Raw genomic sequence first — 21,336 nt, 5'->3', positions numbered from 1 at the left:
GAAACAGGCACGCTGTGTGGTGAATGCCCGAGGCCTTTCCCAGGCAAGCCGACAGAGAAGCGAGGTAATGCCACCTGTCCATTCTATCAGCACTTAGGAATGTCTCACAGTCCAGCTGCAAGCTGTTTAAGGGACAGAATTTTACAAGGAACACAGCAAATACACATTCCAGGACCCTCAGCTGTCACAGCCTATTTTAGAGGTGCGAAAGTTCTTGCAACACCTCAGGATCCAAGTCTGTGCCTGAAAATTACCCGTGATGCTCCAGGCGGCACGTGGTCCTTCCTGCAGATACGGGGAAGTTCGGCAGGAGCGTTGCAGCTTTGTGGTTAATTTTACATCCACACACAGTACTGCAGTCAAGAAAAGTTTTCCATTACCAAGTTTGAAAAGCTGCTTTAAATAGCTGACAGAATGAGGCAACGCTGTAGAAGAGGGGGAGATCAGGTACTTATATAATTTGCAAGAAGTACTTTTGCTTTTCCCAAAGTTTTGAAAACCAAGTCCCAGGATCCTCGGGGGCAGAGTGCACTGGTATGTTCAGCTACTCAGTAAAACATTCCACTTGGAGACAACTTTAGGTTTGGCTGAGTAAATTCAATGGGGACTGCACAAGAGGCGAGGCAGAGAAAACCAACTGCCCTCCACCTTCACCCGCCCCGGTGGAGATGCGCGGCTGCCTCCCACTCCGTGCTCACCGCGGCTGCGCCAAACCAGGGATGAAAAACACTGCAGTTCATCCACACCCAAGCCAGCCACGATACGGGATTCTCAAACATCAGGCTGCTCTGCCAGTCTCATGGGGATCCCATGAACAAGGAGTATCTTATCAGCTCACTGAGCGTCTGTGAGGCACACTGCTGTGAAATCATCCCACACGCCCCATGAACACCAATCAAACAGACTCCGACTTTTCAGACCCACAACAGTGAAATCCACTCAGGAGTGAAACACAACGGGGGCTACCTCAGCTCAGCCATTCAGAGGAGCTGCACCCAGCACTGACCCGGAATGTGGTCTGTTTGGGGAGGGTGTTGGGTGCAGTGGTGAGCACAGCACTGGGGATGCCCACCCCCCATTTCGAAGTGTCTGAATTCAAGACCTAGCTCTGCTTCTCATGAGCTTGCTGCTAACGTGCACCCTGGGAGGCAGCAGTGACAGTGCAAGTACCCGGGTCCGTTGCCACCCATCTGAGAGATCTAGATGAAGTTCCAGACTCCTGGCTTCAGCCTGGCCCAGCCCCAGCTGTTGTGGGCATTTGGGGAGTAGACCAGTAAATGGAAGATCTCTATCTGTCTCTGCCTCTCTGCCTTTCAAATAAGTAAAAATAAATCAACAATTTTTTAAATTGCAAGGATCTGTGTGCAAATGCACATTAAATTGTCCATGTTTCTCTAACTGCCTCATCTCACCCCAACAGCAACCACAAAAGAAAGGCCTGCTTATGCCCTGAGGGTCTCCAGGGGGGATCTTCATCAATTCACTTCATTTGACAAAAATTTAACTGAAATTCCTTTGACACGGCCAGATTGTTCTAGAAGGTGGGGGAGGGGTGACAGGAGGGAATAAAACTAATAAAGCTCACATTCTAGTCAGAGAGTTGCCATACCGTGAGTCATACCACCTGGCGTGTTAACAATTTATAAAAAGTTTCTATCTTATGCTTGATAGCATGTCTTATCTTCTGGAAGCTTCTCGTGTATTTCTGTAATTGGACGTTCCCTGACACCAAATGAAGCCTGACAATTAATCAGGCAGGTCAGGAATCACCAAAATCACTTAAGAGTTACCAAACAGAGGCCTGGCGAGGGGAAGGGGTGTGCCTCATGTGGAAAGTGGACGGTGGACGCGCGGGGGCCGGGAGGATTCTCCGGGACCCCTCCCAGACCTAGGGCTGACCCTGCGGTGGGCTCCGGAGGTGACCAGAACGCACGGCTTAGCCAGCTAAGCTCCACACACCCACAGCCTCAGCCACGTACACTTCAGCCTCCGCCACGTACACTTCAGCCTCCCGCAGAAGGAAACTTGCGCACAAAGGCGCGAGAGCGCCAAACGCGGACGCAGCCAACCAGGAGGCGACCTCTCCCGGACAGGCGCGCGCAGTGAGGAGCCGAGAGGCACAGACGCCACTCACCGTTCAAAGGGCCGGAAGACTGATGTCAGAGCTTGAAATCCGCCCGACGGGACAGAGAGGTCCGAGGTCGCAAGCGTGGAGCTGGAGCTGCCCGGAAAGGAAGAGAAAAGGGATTTCAGTTTACCTGAATGCATTAGCAACCCTCCCTAAGTTTCAAAAAATATATTTGAGGGCTGTCCCAGTAAAAGGCACAAATATCAAGATGAATAAAATAAAAATAGAAAGATAGGCGTCAAGTAATAAAGGGAATGACGAGTGAATAATTATAGCAAAAAATCTGGGGTAAGGGATGTGACTAAACTGGGACAAGATCCCCCTCCCGGCGGCTGGCAGCCACAGGGCCCCATGGAGTGCTCGTTTCAGTCAGAGGACACGCACTCGTTCCCCCAAAGACATGCATCTTTCCTGCAGCGAGAGGCCACGGACACCCAATGGACAGCGTCCTTGTGGAGTGGGTACCTTGTTCTTGCTAATTCAGACGTCCCAAGTCAGTCTGTGAAAAGGCCATTTTCTTAACAATGCAAATGCTCTGAGACAACACAGCAGGCGGAGCCATCCAATCTTTACCTGCAGGGAGACAGGCCCTGCTGCACCTGCTTCCTCTCCCAAAATGCATCTGGTGGGAGCAGCAATCCCTACAATAGCAGAGGGCCTGCCAGGAGGGTCGTGTGCGTGACCCTGTGTGGCCTCTACTCTGCGGGGGCATCCCTCGCTTTGGTGCTCCAGACTTTGTGCAGTGCCCACCACTTGCCGCCAGCATCCTCAACCCAACTTAGCATACACTCTATGCGCGCCACAGCCTCCCAGGTGGGGCCAGGCCAGGCCTCAGCAGCTGACTGCTCTGCCTCTGATACCCAGACCGCCGGTGTGGAGGACACGCTCGTGCCCAAGGTTGAATGAGCCACCATCTGTCTAGCTCATGCACTCCAGGAGACATGCTCCTCAAGGCACGTTCCTGCCATATGTCACTCCTGAACCACCAGCCAACGCCAACACACCAGGATGCGAAATAACCACATCCGGCGAGGGGACCCGGTGAGATTCCTATGGACGTCCACCCCAAACCCCATGAGCCACGCACCCGACCGTTTTCACCCAACTCCTTTCTATCAGTATCGTGGCTCCACGGACATCTTTTTCCTGTTTTCTATCTACTAAGAGAAGAAAACAATGCACTTCTGATTTTCTAGATCTTAGTCTGGATTCCTCAACCAGGATAGTTCTCATCAGTCTTCCAGGGACTCAAACGTTCAGATCTCTCAGGGAACACAAGTCAGTGCAATAACCAGAAGCATCACCCAGTAGGCATGACCCATCACACCCTCAAGTGCAGGCAGGACCCGAGACTTGCTGCCAACCCACAGAGTAGGGCAAAAGTGGCCACCGCCTGGCTCAGGCCTTGCTGTGTACAATTCCGTATCTGCGGCTAGTCGGCGAGGGGCTCCCATAGTGGCTCTAAAGAAGTGAGCTGCCGGCTTCTGGCCCAGCCCATGGGAGGGGGGCCACACAGCCAGGGTCCACGGGGGCTCCAGTAGCTGAGGTCAGTACTCGGCTGACAGCGGGCAAGGAAACAGGGACATCTGTCTTACAGCTAGAAGCAAACGAAGTCTGTCTAGAACTAGTATGAGCCTGAAGGCAGACTCCTTCCCACTCGGACCTCCAGGGAGAACACAGCCAAGCCAGTGCCTCCACCACAGCCCTGAGAGCCAGAAACTGTGAGATTAGAAAATGGGAAAGGGAGAGGGAGGAGGAGGAGGGGTGGGAGAGTGGGCTGGGAGGGTGGGTATGGTGGGACGAATCACTGTGTTCCTAAAGGTGTACTTTTGAAATGCATGAAGTCTGTATTCCTTAAATAAAAGGTTTCTTTAGGGGGGGAAAATGGGTGTTGAGGCCAGTGCCGTGGTGTAGCGGGTAAAGCTGCTGCCTGCAGTGCCAACATCGCATATGGGCACTGGTTCAAGACCCAGGTGCCCCACTTCCAATCCAGCTCCCTGCTATGACTTGGGAAAGCAGCAGAAGATAGCAAGATGGCCCAAGTGTTTTGGCCCCTGCACCCACGTGGGAGACCTGGAAGAAGACCTTGCTTCAGATCAGCCCAGCCCTACCCACTGCGCCCATTTAGGGAGTGAACCCACGGATAAAAGACCTTTCTCTCTCTGCCTCTGCCTCCCTGTAACTCTTCCTTTCAAATAAATAAATTTTTTTTTAAAAAAAAGGTGTGGTTTTAAGCGACTAAGTGTATGATCATTTGTGATGTGGTAACAGAAAACAAATACACTTAATTTACTAGTAATAAATAAATATGGGAGATAGAAGATATACATGGACATATTCGGTGCATGCACTGATGGTCCAACAGAACAGCCCTTCCCTGCCTCACCCACCAGAAGTGAAAATTCATTTCTCCTCGTCAACAATGAGCTTGTTGTGGGTAGAGAACCGCCTCGCCATCACCCTGGCGTCTGGACACTCTGCAGGGCTGTGTGGCATGCAGGGTTGGGGGAGCAATTTCCTAAGCCAAACTGAAAGATCTCGGGTCTGTCACTGTCTGGTTATGGCAGGAAGGCCACAGCAACTGAATTTATTCACGCCTTCAAAGCAGAGCTCAGAGGTTCAAAATTAATTTCAAAACAGGTGGACAAACAGCCTCATGCTCTGCTCCCGAATCATGAATGCACATTTCTCCAGAACCCGTGAACTTGAGTCAGGAGCTGGGAAACGCTGCTCAGTAACTACCACTGTAGCCAAATATCCGTGCTGTTCCCCGGCCCCTGCACCGCCTCACAGCTCAAAGTCAAAACCGAAAAATTCCCTGAGAAAGTTTCCCAAGGAAGAACTGGTGATTCGGTCCTAACTTTCCAGTCAGATCAATAAATGTTTCATTCTCAACCAAAATGAAAAAACTCTAAAACAAAATGCTAATCCAACTCTCAGTACAACCTATTTCCCTATGTTCTTTAGGATTTTTTTATTTTTAACATAATCATTTTTAATTCTTTTAGGCAAGGGTTTTAGCTTAAAATAAAAGTTGAATTCCTCTCCTGCTGCTGTTAGGAGATACATTATTGTTTTTATTACAAAGAATATTGTGACTAATGTTGTGTCTATTTTAGATTTTGAAAGAACTGGCTTTAATAACAGGGATATTTTAAAATATTCAACTCAGTTCAATTACTTAAGGGTCCAAAATGAAAACTTCATTCATTACAGAAACCTGTCATGCTCCCCTGAATTCTATATTCAGGAATTTATTACAGATTCTCGCTCCTTCATAAATCACTCAGGGAACGTGAGCGTCATCGCCAAGGTTTATCCCCTTCTGCTCAGCCTCTCCGGCAGCAGGAGTCTCACACCGCAGCCAAGAAAAACTAAAAACAGCAGTTCCACGACACAAGGCACAGAATTTCAACAAACTCGGCCCTTCTTCCCAGCAGAATCGCAGCTCTCCTGAGCCCATCTCTAGCTGTGAAAATAGCCAAGGCCCCTCAGCTTGGAAGCCTTTCCCTAGGGGCCAGCAGGGACCTGGCAGGGGGCCTCGTGCAGAGGAAGAAGCGGGCAGGGGAGGGATAATTGGCCCCAGGTGGCAGACCTGACACCACCACCCCCAGCAGCTCCCCCTCCCCCGGCTCCAGCAAGTGCATGCCTTTTCCATAAGCTCACAAAACACAAGCCCCACACAAAGCCCTGTGCTTCGCACAAAGTCTGTCTGCCTGTGAATCCTGGGCCTGCACAAAAGAAATGAAGCCTTTGGAAGAACAGTTCACTCCAGAGAAAGGCACGGAAGAGAGTGAATCAGCACAGACACTCCCAGGAGGTGCTGCCTGAATCCTGAATCCCTCATGCCCCATACATCATGGCGCGACTGGTCTGAGGAAGCCACACGTGGCTTTCCAAAATGATGATAGAGTTCCAGGGCGCTGGCGGCTGCACACAGCCCAAACCATCTCCGGAATGACACACTCCTGATGCATCTAGGAGCCCAGAGCTCCTGCAGGGCACAGCAAGAAGGAGAGCAGGCAGCAGGCAGCGTTCCTGAGAAGGAGCACGGGGCAACGATGGCCCTTGCCCCAGGACAGGGAGGCACGAGTGGCAGGAGACAAACGGCGACCAAGGGGAGCAAGGTGCACCTGCTCCATATCCACAACATTCTCACACCCCAGGTAAACACAAAATGTGTCTGGGACCAAGGTGAAAAGAGTACCATGGTCACAGGCATCCTTCCTTTCTCTGGAACAGGGTGTCTGGAAAATGGGCCCATTTCAAACACCAGGAAGGGGCAGACACTATGGCACAGCAGGTGAGTCACCCCTCAGATGTGCATCCTATGCTGGAGTGGGAGTTTGTGTCCCAGTTGTTCCACTTCCAATCCAGCTTCCTGCTGAAGTACCTGGGAAGCAGCAGAAGATGGCTCAAGTACTCAAGTCTCTGCCACCCTGTGGTGTTCCAGGCTCCCAGCTTTGGTCTGGCCCAGCCCCAGGTTATTGCAGGCATGTGGGGGAGTGAACCAGCAGATAGAAGATTCTGTTGTCTCTCTCACTGTCACTCTGCCTTTCAAATTAATAAATAACTCCTAAGAACGAATAAACACAAGGCAGCCTAGAGACAGGAAGAGAGCACCATTTTATGAAAATTATCACCTAGGTGAGGGGAGTACACACAATAGTCTCTGTGAGGTTCAGTGTTACAGAGATTATGGGGAAGAAACAGCAAACAGAGGCATCTTTCCCAACACCGTCTGGCTTGATGCTATTCTTCCGGGAATACTGGAGATGGGCCTGCACCCCCACCCCAGGCGCAGGGATGCACTGGAATCCATCCATCAGGCCCACTTTGGTATGCATTTCATGGACCTCCTGTGTGTGTTCACTTATTCATCCAACCCGTCAATGCCACATGGTGATTCTATGACATCTTCATGGGCTGATGCAGCACAATTGGGTCCCTATCTCTCAGGGGCCATTCTCTCCCAGAGGAGATGGACTGCCGAGAGATAGGAAGCACGGAGCATTGTCTTTTCTAGGACCCACACCTCCTCAGCTCCAGGAAGCTGCTCTCACACTCACTGAGCTGGGCTGCGGGGCAGAGCAGAGGGTCAGGGCGGCCCGAGCCACAGAAGAGCAGGAAGCACGGCCAGCCATCTCCCCACATGAGGGCCACAGTACGTGCCCCCGCCCACGGCCACCCCGGTGGGGTGACCACACAAAGGTGCAGTACGAGGCCGGCGCCATGGCTCAATAGGCTAATCCTCCACCTTGCGGCGCCGGCACACCGGGTTCTAGTCCCGGTCGGGGTGCCGGATTCTGTCCCGGTTGCCCCTCTTCCAGGCCAGCTCTCTGCTATGGCCAGGGAGTGCAGTGGAGGATGGCCCAGGTGCTTGGGCCCTGCACCCCATGGGAGACCAGGAAAAGCACCTGGATCCTGGCTCCTGCCATCGGATCAGTGCGGTGTGCCAGCCGCGGCGGCCATTGGAGGGTGAACCAACGGCAAAGGAAGACCTTTCTCTCTCTGTCTCTCTCTCTCACTGTCCACTCTGCCTGTCAAAAATAAAAAAAAAATAAAAAAAAAAATAAAAAAAGGTGCAGTACGAACAAAGCCGCTGCAACATTTCACCAATGCCCTGCCAACCAGATAGGGCGGCACCAGGCAGTGCCCGGCAGACACGAGCTCAGCCGGGAGGAGCGAGAGAGATCCGCAGCCAGACTCCGTCTGCTGGGTGTCTGGCTTAGTTCGAGTTTTCTTATCCCAAAATAGAAACGAAGGGGCCTCTACAAAGCAGAAGCAACAGTGAAATGGTTCCGTTTTTGCCGGCTGCTATCAAAACTGAATATGCTTTGGTCATGGGAATGACCATGAAACCAAAGGTATCTATCTATCAGAGCTTCTCCAAACTCAGACTTTATTATTCCATTTGAGAAAAGCTGCAAGTCCTTCACCCACAAGCAGACTTCTTTTTTGTTATTATTATTTTCTAAAAGATTTATTTATTTATTTGAAAGGCAGAGTTCGCGGGGCACAGGCAGAGAGAATCTTCTGTCTGCTGGTTCACTCCCTAAATGGCTGTAGTGAGGGGGGCTGGGCCAATACGAAGCCAGGAGCCTGGAACTTCCTCTAGGTCTCCCATGTGGGTACAGGGGACCAAGGCCTTGGGCTGTCTTCCACTGCTTTCCCAGGCATTGTAGAGAGCTGGAGCGGAAGTGGAGCCTCTGGGAGTCAATCCAGTGCCCATATAGGATGCCAGCACTGCTGTACCCGCTATGTCACAGCACCAGCCCCACAGGCAGACTTCTTGAAGACCCAGATCCCCATGGACAGAGATGAACATGGACACTGTGCCACAGTGACAGGCCACAACAGGGACGTCTCAGGCACTGAGACAACTCGGTTGCAGACCGGCAGAGCAGCAAGGTTCCAGAAAACTCATTATGTCCCTAACTTTCCAGCAAGTACTATTAGAAAATAAAACAGGGAGTGGGTGGTTAGCCCTGCAGTTAATATGTATGCATCCCACAATGGAATCCCAACTCTAGCTTCTGACCCCAACTTCCTGCCAATGCAGTCACTAGGAGGCAGCAGCAATGGTCCAAATAAACCTGACACCCACAGAGAGATCTGGATTGTGTTCCCAACTCCTAGCTTCAGTCACACCCCAGCCTGACCACTGTGGGCATTTGAGGAGCGAACCAGCCAATGGGAGTGCTCACTCGCGTTCTCTCTCCCCCCCCACTCTCTCTCTCTCCCTCTCTCCCACTTTCTCTCTCTGTCTCCCTTTTTCTTTTACCCCACCTCTTAAATAAAGAAATAATTGGCTTTTTAAAAACATAAAAGAAAATGAAAATAAATTGTCATTTCTCTAAAAACCTAAAACTTATTAGGAAAACAGGACAAAGAAAAATAAGTCTGTGCTGTAATAACAAAATCTCAAGACTTGTTTTCATAACCCAAAGACAAAAAATTATGTTTGTTTTATTGACCCCCTATTAATATTTAACATTAATACAGACACAGCACTCTGCAGAGAGCTGCATTTCTGTGTGCCGAATCCCTGGTACTAGGAGAAAGCCAGTGCAGGAGATCAGAGAAATAACTAAATCATGCAATGCAGAAAAAAACCGGAGTGTGTCAAGATCCACATTGGAACTCACCTGACCCGCCAGCAAGTTGCAGGGAGTGGCCAGAGTGCCAGACGCAACTCTAGGCACTGGCTACCTCTGATGGCAGACCAAAGAGCTCACCCCCAGGAGCTAGAAAGCAAGGTTAGAGACTCAAACAAGAAACCTACACAACAGTGAGGTGAGGAGTGTGCCAGGAGGCGCTAAGGGCAGCATAGAGACACAGGAGTAGAGCTGGCACAGGGACTGCCAGTGCAGGGCTGCAGGAAGCAGCGGCCACAGAGGGTGTCGCTGAGAAGGCAGCAGGGCTGGCCCTTGGCATCCCTGGGGCATTGGTTCCAGCACCCCCAGGCAGACAGCAGAACTCATCAGTGCTCAGTTCCTTATATAAACTGGTATACTGTTGCACACAACCCACAGACGTCCTTCAGTGTACTTCAAGTCATCTCTATATTACTTACAATACTCAGTGCAACCCAAACGTTACATAGATTGTGGTCGTAAGTGTAAATGCTATGGAAATGGTCATTTTGATTAGGGGAAAGGGACAAGGAAAAAAGTCTGTACATGTTCAGGACGGGGCAAACACTATGGTTTCTAATGTCGTCTCTCTGTGGCTGGTTGAGTCAGCAGGTGCAGAACGTTTAGACACAGAGAGATGAGAAAGACGACTCCAGGAACGACAAGGAAGCAGGACTGCCAAAGAATGGACAGAGAGAATCTACACACTCAGCGGTCATGGCGGGTCCCGCTGGCCTTGTGTGCAACTGTAAGGACTTGGCGCTTTCTCAAAGAGAAATGAAGAACTGCTTGGAGGTCATGCGTCTGTTCAACGACATGAAACACGGGTGCTAACTAGGCAAGCACCGTGCCAGACACTAAGGACGCCAGAAGAGGAAGCAGGTGAAGGGGGGGTGAAAACCAGACGCTCAGTCTTCACTCAGCACACTAAGACTTAGTAGACCAAGTACCAGGAGAACCTCACATGAGAACTTGAAATTGAGCATTCTGTGAGCTCAGAGGATCCCTTTCCATCTGCTGCTTACCCACAGATACTGAACATTTACCCTAATAATGCCACAGAAATAAAAGGTCCTAAGGTTTCCCTAATTAGTGGCAAAAAACCAAACTGGGTGCAAAACCATTTAGTCTTTGAGTATACCTCACTGGAATCTAATGATTTTAATCTGTCGGTGGTATTATACAACAGAATGGCTTCAGAATCCAAACACTACTTCCCAACTTCTCTGAATGGCAAAATCCTTACCGGTTATTGATATCTAAATACGTACTTGCTCATTGTTTTAAGAAACTAAGCCAATAATAAACATCTATACTTGACTGTTCTCCATTAAACTCCACGGACCATGTCTTTTAATATTTCCTCTACACGTCCCCATGATGCTGGTCATTTTGTACTTTCAAACATTTTTTTTAAAAAAGGATTCATTTAGGCCAGCACCATGGCTCACTTGGTTAATCCTCCGCCTGCTAAGCCAGGATCCCATATGGGCACCAGGTTCTAGTCCCGGTTGCTCCTCTTCTGCTGTGGCCCGGGAAGGCAGTGGAGGATGGCCCAAGTGCTTGGGCGCCTGCACCCGTGTGGGAGACCAGGAAGAAGTACCTGGCTCCTAGCTTCAGATCGGTGCAGTGCTGGCCATAGTGGCCATTTGGGGAGTGAACCAACAGAAGGAAGACCTTTCTCTCTGTCTCTCTCTCTCTCACTGTCTATAACTCTACCTGTCAAATAAAAAAAAAAAGATTCATTTATTCATTTGAAAGGCAAAGTTACAGAGAGAGAAGAAGAGGCAGAGACAGATAGATCTTCCATCTGCTGGTTCACTCCCCAAAAGACTACAACAGCCAGGGCTGGGCCAGACCAAAGCAAAGAGCCTAGAACTCCATCTGGGTCTCCCACATGGGTGTCAAGGGTCCAAGTACCTGGGCTGTTTTTAAGGCACCCTGCTTTCTCAGGTAGATTAACAGGGAACTGGATAGCAAGTGAAGCAGTTTGAACTCGAACCAGCACCTTTATGGGATGTCAGTGTTACAGGCAGTACCCTAACTCCCTGTACCACAAGACTGGCCCCTTGTACTTTCAAACATTTTCATGCAACATATCCATGTGTAGACTTACATATATACATATACAGATTGATATGCGGGGTCTTCCAAAAGTTCACGGGAAATGCATATTATGATAAAAACTATCCATTAATTTCAAATTTTTACATGAAAATTTACTTCTACTTCCTTTTTTCCATGAACTTTTTGAAGTCTCCCTGCACATAGATATCCACATGCACAGTGGTTGAAATTTTTTTTTTTTTTTGACAGGCAGAGTGGACAGTGAGAGAGAGAGACAGAGAGAAAGGTCTTCCTTTTGCCGTTGGTTCACCCTCCACTGGCCGCCGCGGCCAGCGTGCTGCGGCTGGCGCACTGCGCTGATCCGATGGCAGGAGCCAGGTACTTCTCCTGGTCTCCCATGGGGTGCAGGGCCCAAGCACTTGGGCCATCCTCCACTGCACTCCCTGCCTACAGCAGAGAGCTGGCCCGGAAGAGGGGCAACCAGGACAGAATCTGGCACCCCGACCGGGACTAGAACCCGGTGTGCCAGCGCCACAAGGCGGAGGATTAGCCTAGTGAGCCGCGGCGCTGGCCAGTTGAAATATTTAAACACACACACACACACACACACACACACACTCATCACATAGGTAATGGACTTCAAGCTTCTAAAAACAATACCTAGCCACAGTATGTGTGTGTGTGTGTGTGTGTGTATACATATATATATATATATACGTCTTCCTTTCCATAGTATATCACCTTTTCATTTGTTCATTCATTTACTTAGTTGAGAGGCAGAGAGACAGAAAGCCCCCATCTGATGGTTCACTCCCCAAATGCTCCTGGCAGCCAGGACAGGAGCAGAGCCAAAGCCAGGAGACACAATCCAGCTCTCCCACATGGTGGCAGGAACCCAATTAGTTGAGCTGTCACAGCTCCCTCTCAGGGTCTGTATTTAGCAGAGAGCTGAACACGGGAGCTGCAGCCTGGTATCGAACCAAAGTATTCCAGTGTAGAACTCAGGTGTCCTAACCAGTGTCATAAGCACGAGACTCCACACCTGCCCCTGCAGATGAGTTCATTAGCGCTGACTGTGATCTGCTAAGATGAGTCCATCATCTACCACTGAGTTTCGACCTACAGAGAAAGCAGGCTCTAGCCTCCCAATGGAGCTTTCAGGTTTGCTGAAGGACGGCCGTGGACAGCACAGCCCTGCAAACCTCAGGAACTAACTGGAGAGCAGGCAGGAGCTCAGTGTTCTCTGCTGGAGCCAAACACAACTCCCCATCTGTACTACCTGTCCACGAACTTTCCAAATAAAGCCTGGGCTCCAACTTAGTGAAAATACATTCTACTGCCAGCAGATCTTTGCTTGGCTCCCACTGCTTTGATAAACCTGGCGGTGGCCATCCCAATAAGTCTGGCACAAAGTGCTACGAGCAGGGCTCTGCACCGCAGAACAGACCATTCAGATCATTACACTGCAGTGAGCCCCAAAGCTCTGCATTCCTAACAAGCTCCCAGGGGACCCCACCAGGGGCACAGGAACAAAGCACGCTGGACACTTTGGTCATTTGCAGATCAAGGTGCCTTAACTCCCCTAATGCACATTCGAACCCGCAGAAGGGAGAGCCTGCCATGAAGCCAGGCGTTCAGGTGGCGTGGGTGAGCATGTTAACGTAGACGTCTGCCAGTGGAAAGGGTCATCAGCTGTAGTGACAGACAGGGCCATCTGGGAAGAGTCGGATAGAGGAACTCATTGGAGGACACCAACTTGGACAGCAGGACCAGGCCTGGTGCTGAAACCCAGAAACTGCCCAAGGAAGAGGTGATGCCATGTTCAGAAGGAACTCCCGCACTGCCCACTGGGCTGGAGGAAGGCAGAAGCGTGCTTGTCAAATGGGTTTAGGGCTCCAGCAAGCTGGAAAACCCACAATGATGATGTTGGCTGAAACCATCATTCAAATGGGCTTCCCCTACACAGATGCTCCAACTATTCTCACTACAAAAACAGAAATATGCTTCCACCATGTCATTCAAGCTCAAGTTCAGAACACAGCATCTGACTTGTTAAGATGGCCACTGCCTTGTAAGCCAATTGCTGTCATTCTGTTGGGTCACAGATTTTTTTTAAAGTACCAAGTTCCTCTTCATTTACACTGTTCTTGGAAATGTCTTACACTGTTGTCAGAAGCACTTTCTCCATGAGACCATCGAAAAATAACTACTGAAGTGGAAATCCTGCCTATCCTGGAAGCCATCATTAACCAGGTAATGTCTGAGCAGGCCACTCTGAATGCTACCAAAATAATCAGGGCAAAATGAACTTCCGGAAAAGGCAAACCCTGTACTAGCGTAGCCTTCTCCTATCCAGAGCCATGCAGCCTTTCCTCATTCTTGTGGGTTTCATTAAACCACGAAGCACAGAACACTGTAAACTGACTTGCTAGTTTCCATACTTGCTGCCAAATTTCCACTTCTGCAAAACCAATTTCAATTTAAAAAAAAAAAAAAAGAAAAGAAAAAGCAAAGCTAATCTTCCAGTTCTTCACGTGGTCCAATGTACTCAGAATGTGTTGGGTAAAACACTGGAAGACAAGAAATCAATTGTCGGCAAATAATGTCAGCGCTAATTTGTTGTCTTTTTTTTTAAAGTCACTACTTTGTCTCAGAATCATTTCCTCTTCCAAGTTCTGGAAAGTTTTTAAAAGGTAGACACTGCCAAACAATGGCCTTGTTATAAGCCAAAGTTCAGTTATTTTAAGGCATTTACTTTACTACCTTTTAGCTGAAAGAGTTCTCATGAACTCCTTCCAAACCACTAACTTAGCTAAGAATTTTTACAGGTTTACGATACAATACTGCATAGCTTCTAAACATTTTAGGGTTTTACTTTGCACATTACTTTAGCCTTAACAAAGCAGGGTAATCTGAAATTAATGGCAGGAGGTAAGAGAAAAGGAAGGCAGGGGGGAAAAGCTTGAAGCGACTCTCAACAACACTACATTGCAGGAGAAAACCAAGCCGAAGGGCAGGATGAGATGTTCAGATAGGTTCAGGATGGCGGCAGGACCAATTTTGAAAGCCTAACATCTTGCATCTGCTCTCTTTCTAACATGTCTCCTGCCTCGGTCTTCAGTGAAAAACTCAGATATGCAGACAAAGAGCCATGAGCACCATGTTTTCAGATGCTCAGGGGAAATTCACTGCCATTTAGCCAGCGACCACACAGCTGGGAAATTCTAATAGCTCAAGCTTTTGTGCTAAGAACATAAGGAAACTCGTGCACATACCCCCCAAGACCTTCACAGACGATGTGGTCAGCCAGCTTCCAATGACTAGGGGCTGTCAGGGCCCGGAGGGAAGAACAGGAGAGGGGAGGAGTAAGAGGGAGGATGGAGAGGGACAAGAGTGGAGAGGGGACACCAAGGACAGACTGGGGCCCAGGAGAAAGTATGGAGGGTCTGGGGCTGGGTAGGTGGGAAAGAGTCAACTTCATCTGCAGGCCATCAAGGGACAGCAAATACTCTGCCATGTGCCAATGGAAACAACGCAAACTAGTGCTAACTGTGCTCCATGGGGGCTGTTTGGCCTGCTGCTCACGATGCTGGTTGAGGGACCCAGGTTCCTTATCACGGTGCCTGGATTCAATTCCAGCTTCCTGTCAGTGCAGACCCTGAGAGGCAAGGGTAACAGCTCAAGCAATTGAGTTGTTCCCTCCCACATGGGAGACCTGGATTGCTTTCCTGGCTCCCAGCTTCGACCTGGCCCAGCTCCGGCCATTGCAGGCATCTAGGGAGTGAACCAGCAAATGGGAGCTCTGTCTGTCTGTCTCTCTCTGCATGTTTTCCTGCATTTCAAAAAACATATCTGTGGTCTGAGCCTCAGGAGGAAACTCTGTGCACATCTCAAAAAGCAGAGGAGTCAGCCAAGTCTACTCAGACAGGGAGCTGCTCTGCCTGCATTCCCTTAAGCTGGAGCTCAGACGGAACAGGTGGTGACTCCCAGTCTGTGTCAGTGTCAGTCCTGTCACAGTGAAGCTGTCACCAGGAAAGCTGTGGACACTTCAAAAAAGTTCACGGAAAATGGCATTCAGAGCAAATTTATTTCAGTGTAAAAATTGTTGAAATTCATACCTACAAGGGGTCTCCAAACATTTAAGAAAATGTGTATTATGAGAAAACGATACATGGATTTCAAAAATCTCTGCCCTCCCCCCAAAAAAACTTACCTTTAAATTCCATTTTTGCATGAAGTTTTTGAAGTAATCCCTTGTACTTAAATGGGGGTAGTTTCCAGTCAATCTAAACAAGGTGGCTCTACTGCTGGCTTAAACCTTCCAGAAAAGCACATGAAGTCACTGAGCTTCCAACATCATCTAAAGGGGGCTTGTGCCTCCCAAAGTTACCTAGCAGTGGGGGCTGGGTCCGGACGAAACAGCCAGCAGGTCTCAAGCATGCCAACAAGCTGCTTTCAGAAAGTGAATTATCATCCGCAGGAAGTGCGCTGGGCAGCTTCACAATCCTGCTAAAGCTGTCCTCATTCTCGCAAACCTCAGCACAACATCTGACAGGTGGAATTGGTGCTGCTGGCTCTACAACGAACAGGACAGACTACTCCGCTACTAAATGCTAAAGCCACAGGCCTGTGTACACACGAGAAACACACACACACACACACGCACGCACACACACACACAGCCCCACTAATCAGATGCAGAGTTTTCAAAGTACCAAACCCATCTCTCATAATTTAAAAGTACACAGGATGGGGTGCAGTGCATGACTCAACATGACTACACCAGAAAATGTTCCTAATATAATCAATGATTTGGCCCTGGCAAGGAAAAGTACCTTTTGCAAATAACCCAAGGCCGTGGCCATGTTAGCTGTTCCCTGCATAACAGAACCGCAGGCTGAGAATAGTCTAACCAACCTCCCCTTGCCATGGCCACCCTGCCGGTTCCAGCCAAGGCAGGACACAAAAAACAATATTGTTATGCTGAGACTTCTTGTGAAAGAGGATCCACCCATTTTTCATCATCGATCTCTGACATCAATCCATGTAAAGTGTTTTTTTAATCTCACTCTGGAATATAAAAATTGCCACTTGGAGTATCACTCAGATTTCTGTTCACTGCAGTTCTACACAAGTCTGTGACTTGCTACCCTTGGAGGCTGTGACGGGAGCTGGAACTAACAGCTCTCTGGTGGGGTGGGGACGGGGCTCTGGAGCTGTGGCCAGGGGCCTGCCCAGGATGAACTGCCCAGGAACACTGAGCTGCTGTAAAGCCATTCCTTCTCCTCTTGGTGAAACCCACCCCAGCCACCGGCCAAGTGTGAAAGCCACTTCTAAGATGATCACTTTGCCAGTTAAAAAAATAATACTATTCTCAGCCATGGCTGGTCTAAGCTCAGAACCAGGGGAGGCAGCCCTCAGAAATCCCAGATTCCATCTCCCTCAGGGCCCCACAAAGAAAAGAAAAAGCCAAGCCCTGTGTGTGCTGCCCACCTTGGTTTGTTGTGTGTGGCCATCCCCAAGACTGTGCCCACCAGCTCCATGGCAAGGGCCAGGCCCCAGGCTTTGTGCGGGATGCCCACGGCACAGCCTGTCCTCGAGGCCTGCCCAGGCTGGTTCTGAGCACAGAATTGGGCAGCAGGGGGAGCCATGAAGGGTACTGGCGACAGAAGGCCCCTCTGTGCTTCTGGGTCCCGAGGGAGGGGTCAAGAGAAGTCCTGAGAACAAATCCTAAAGAAGCCTTTGTAAGAGCTGGGCAAGCGACACTCGCTGTGCAAGCCACAGACCCCAAGCGCCTGGCGCTCCCACAGCACTCTTGCAGCTGGGCCTTGGGGTTGGGTTAGGACTCTAGGCTGTCTTCTTTTTTAAGATTTATTTGTAGCCAGCGCCGCGGCTCACTAGGCTAATCCTCCGCCTTGCGGCACCGGCACACCGGGTTCTAGTCCTGGTCGGGGCGCCGGATTCTGTCCTGGTTGCCCCTCTTCCAGGCCAGCTCTCTGCTGTGGCCAAGGAAGGCAGTGGAGGATGGCCCAAGTGCTTGGACCCTGCACCCCATGGGAGACCAGGACAAGTACCTGGCTCCTGCCATCGGATCAGTGCGGTGTGCCAGCCGCGGCGGCCATTGGAGGGTGAACCAACGGCAAAGGAAGACCTTTCTCTCTGTCTCTCTCTCTCTCACTGTCCACTCTGCCTGTCAAAAAAAAATTAAAAAAATAAGATTTGTTTATTTGAAAGGCAGAGTTACAGAGTGACGGGGCAGGGAGGGGTGGGGGTGGGGGGATCTTCCATCCGCTGGTTCACTCCCCAAATGGTTGCCACAGCCAGGCTAGAGTGAGAAGCCTAGAACTTCAGCCGGGCCTCCCATGTGGATAGCTGGGGCTCAAGCACTTAGGCCATCTTCGGCTGCTTTCCCAGGCTATTTAGCTGGGAGCTGGATTGGAAGTGGAGAAGCAGGGACTCGAACCAGCTCCCATATGGGATGCTGGCATTGCAGGCAGCAGGTGGCTTAACCCGCTGGGACACAATGCCAGCCCCAGGACTGTGCATGTTTAAGAAGGTCTTTAGGAAGGATAATCCCTGAGCAAATGTTTGACATGCCAACAGCAGGAGAACAGAGGTGTCCACCCAGATCAGACAGCTATGGGACAGGCGGCAAGCAGAAGGGACACGGCCCAGCGGGGCAGCAGAGGTGACTCTACAGGGGCCTGAGCTCAGAGTGGCTGAGCCGCCAAGGATGGCTCTCCAGGGCTGAAGTCCAGGGCCACGCCTATGGGGGCTGACTTTAGCAGCCCTTAGCCACCAGCCAAGCAAGTAGCAGCCACAGCCAACCAAGTTCTGAAGGGTGGAGCCCTGAGTGAGTGACAAGTCTTCCAGTGTACACCCCAGGGGCAGGAGGGCCATCCCTGAAATGACTGACATCAGCCACCTGGCCTTTTCTGAGGAGTCACAGCTCACATGAGACTTAATTGCCACGGAAAAGTTAAGAGATGCAACGTGTCTTGCTCCTGGGCACAATGGAACAATGCACCCCTGTTACGCATTTCAGGAGAAAACAGTGAGCCCAGAAAAGCGCTCACCTCGGCCAGCTGATGGTTGTGCCACGTGACAGAGGCAGCCACGCTCCAGGGACAGGAGTGGGAAGGGAAGGCCACCGGGAAGCAGCAGACTGTCAGCTGTCACCAGAGAAACGGAGTGAAATGGGGGTGGGCGGGCAAGGAGGGAGGAGGCTGCAGACCCCAAGGTAGCCCACCCGGGCACGTCCAGCCTTCCCCTCCCGAGGCCAGGAAGGGAGGTGACCGGAGTGGTTCCTGGTGGGGGGGCAGGAGGAGGCAGAGGAGGATCCAGAGCAGCAGGAGCATCCCCAGCTGTGCCCCGACCCAGCAGAAAGTCGCAAGTTAAGGAGCCCCGCGGGTGATTCGGTGCCTCCAGTCTGAGAGCCTTTGATCTAAAGCACAAGGGAGGGACACAGGCGACCAGCAGAGGGGAGCCAAAGCGGGGCCGGAGGCAGGGCGAGCCGCGTGGAGGTGCTGCAAAAGTCAAGGCAGCAGAGATGGATGACAACGGGGATGGGGAGAAGTCTCCTGCACAAACACTTAAAATCGGAGGGTGTGGTGACATGGAGAAGCCAAGAGGCCGGGGGTGGGAGCTCAGAACAGCTGTAGGTGTGCGGCTTGGGCAGCTCAGCCTTAAATCAGGTGAAGGAAAAGAGAACTCTTACATAATGCTGCGGATCCATTTGCCAGCGTCTGCCTCAACCCTGAAGCACTCAAGTCTGTTTACAAGCCAACTCGGAATCTTCCAGACTCGGGGAGGTTGTATTTTAAATGCTTTTATGAAACTGCACAGTTCTGACACACCCCGTGCGCCTACTTGAGATACATTCCTCAACTACTCTTTGCAGCGGTGCATCCCGGAAAGCTTTATAAACAGAAATCAATCCAGATGCAAAGTCTTGGAAACAGGGAAAGGCTACAGAGAAATGACTTCATCCGAGGCACGGCCCTGCGCGGAGAACAGGATTAAACAATGCTGGAAGGCTCATAACAGTTCCAACAAGGCAGAAGCACAGTGCAATGTCTAACACAGAACACAGGGGAAAGGTTCTGGGCATGGGAACATTACTAACCTAAGCTACCGGGCGTGGGGTATCTAAGAAAAATCGTCAGTTTTTAATCAGCTATACACACAGAGGAATGCTGTACCACTGAGCAATGGCAAGCACTTAAAAAAAAAAGTCCAGCCCCAGCTTTACAAAGTGTTGTGGTATTTATCATTAAATAGGCATGTGTCTAACGTTCTGGAAACTTCCTTTTGGAAAGGTTGCAAGGCCCCACTCTGAAAATGTTACTCCGGGGATCTGGGAGGCACCCAGCACCTCCAGGCTCCCCCTGGCCTTTAGGGCAGAGTGTGGCACGTGGCAGGATGGTCTGCTCACAGGCCCCACCCTCGGCAGTGGAGTCCTTCACAGCCACTGCCCTGGTTCTTTGAAAGGGCACCCAACCAAGGACAGCGTCTGGGGGCTGGGGCCTTGGCGCGGGGGAGGAGTGCAATCCGCTGCAGGGGCTGACAGAGGGGCAGAGTCTCCCCCTGGCTCATCTCAGTGCCCTTCGGCCCCTCCCCTCCTGGGGCCATCCAGCACCCAACACCACTTTCCAGCCCCATTTCAGGGCCCTGTTACGCTGACTGTACTTTATTGAGTGAAAGAAGCCCACAGATACAGGAGAAGCCGAAGTTCCAGCCATGACCCAGTGATGACCTTCAGGTGGAAGGGCCACGTGGCCACATAGCCCAGGGTCCCCGTCCTGACTCCCTCACTTGCAACTAACACTTAGGAGAGACCAGTCTTGTGTTAACCACTTCCCAGATCTATCTTTCCAACCTCTGAAAGACGCAAGTGATACTGTTACCAAGATCTGCCTATCACAGATGGGGAGCGAGGCTCAGGATGGGTGAGTGAAGCACTCCAGATCCCACAGCTGGGAATGGGCAGATTTTCGGGACCTGACCCAGGGAGGCTGGCCCAGAGAAGGTGCAAGGGGCAACAAGACCTCCATTCCTCGCTCCTGTAAGCAAAAGCTCCTACCTGGGTCACGTGCTGCCTTGTGGGTCTTGGTCTCTCCACCGACTGCCTCTGCTGTCCGCACCAGGCTGCTGGGAGCACCCCTGCAACAGCCAGTGCAAGGCTGGCATGCGGCTTGCAGCTATTGTGGACAGAGCTGCCTGGGGGCTTCGCCACCCCCGTGGCTTCCTCCACCCTCTCCCCCTCGGCATCCCTGGGCCTGGAAGGATGCCTCTAGCCAGGTAAGTCATGGCTCGGGCAGTGTTCCGTACAGAGGAGGTAGGGCAGGAAGACTACGCTTTCTAACCACCAGGTGGACTGGCCAAGGGGGCTTCTCGTCAGCCCTGAGAACCAGGCCAGTACAGACGCTCTCCAACTCAGCGGGGCTCCACTGACAAGCTTTCGACTTCACAGTGGAACAAAAGCAATCCACACTGGACAGTTAAACTGCACTTGCAATGGTGAACTTGGACCTCTTCCCAAACTTGTGATATGAGGTCCCATCCTCTCCTAGACTGCTGGGCGCTGAATGCATTTGAGTGCTGCTTCTAATCAGCCCGCAGTCCCAGAGGGGAACACGCCAGGCTCTGCCGTGCGCTGTGCAGCTGAGCTGGGGTGCTCAGTACACCAGGTGTACTAAATGCACCTTCAATCTACTGTATTTTCAGTTTATGATTGGGTGACAGCAACGCAGCCCAGAAAACCCCAGGAGCCTCTGACAGCCTTTAGGACACAGCCGAGGGGAATGATACAATAACCACCGAAGGTTATGAAGGTCTGAGGTTGAGAAAGTAAAATCAACAGCAAGGAGTCTTAGCCTGCAACATGAACCAAGCTGGGATTTTTACACACATTTGCTGAAATCTGCTCTGTCCCAGGCAGGCACTGTGCTGAGCATTTTGTCAAAATTATCTTTCTATAAATTAAGAGATTCAGAGCATTCTAAA

At 50.8% G+C, this 21,336-nt stretch overlaps 1 protein-coding gene across 1 annotated transcript in view; it reads right to left on the bottom strand.

The window, feature by feature from the left end:
• LOC127492483 (uncharacterized) overlaps window positions 1-21,336 on the bottom strand; it is a 149,797-nt gene that overhangs the window by 88,429 nt on the left and 40,032 nt on the right. The window contains exon 4 of the mRNA XM_089304915.1: window positions 2,135-2,221. Within this exon, the coding sequence (XP_089161041.1) occupies window positions 2,135-2,221 (87 nt within the window). The remainder of the gene's footprint in view (window positions 1-2,134; window positions 2,222-21,336) is intronic.

The sequence above is a fragment of the Oryctolagus cuniculus genome, chromosome 10, assembly GCF_051225735.1.
Source record: "Oryctolagus cuniculus isolate XC-2025 breed Fujian yellow rabbit chromosome 10, ASM5122573v1, whole genome shotgun sequence".
Taxonomy (NCBI): domain Eukaryota; kingdom Metazoa; phylum Chordata; class Mammalia; order Lagomorpha; family Leporidae; genus Oryctolagus; species Oryctolagus cuniculus.
The sequence above is the reverse complement of the archived record's forward strand: the minus strand, read 5'-3'. Positions and strand labels throughout refer to the sequence as shown.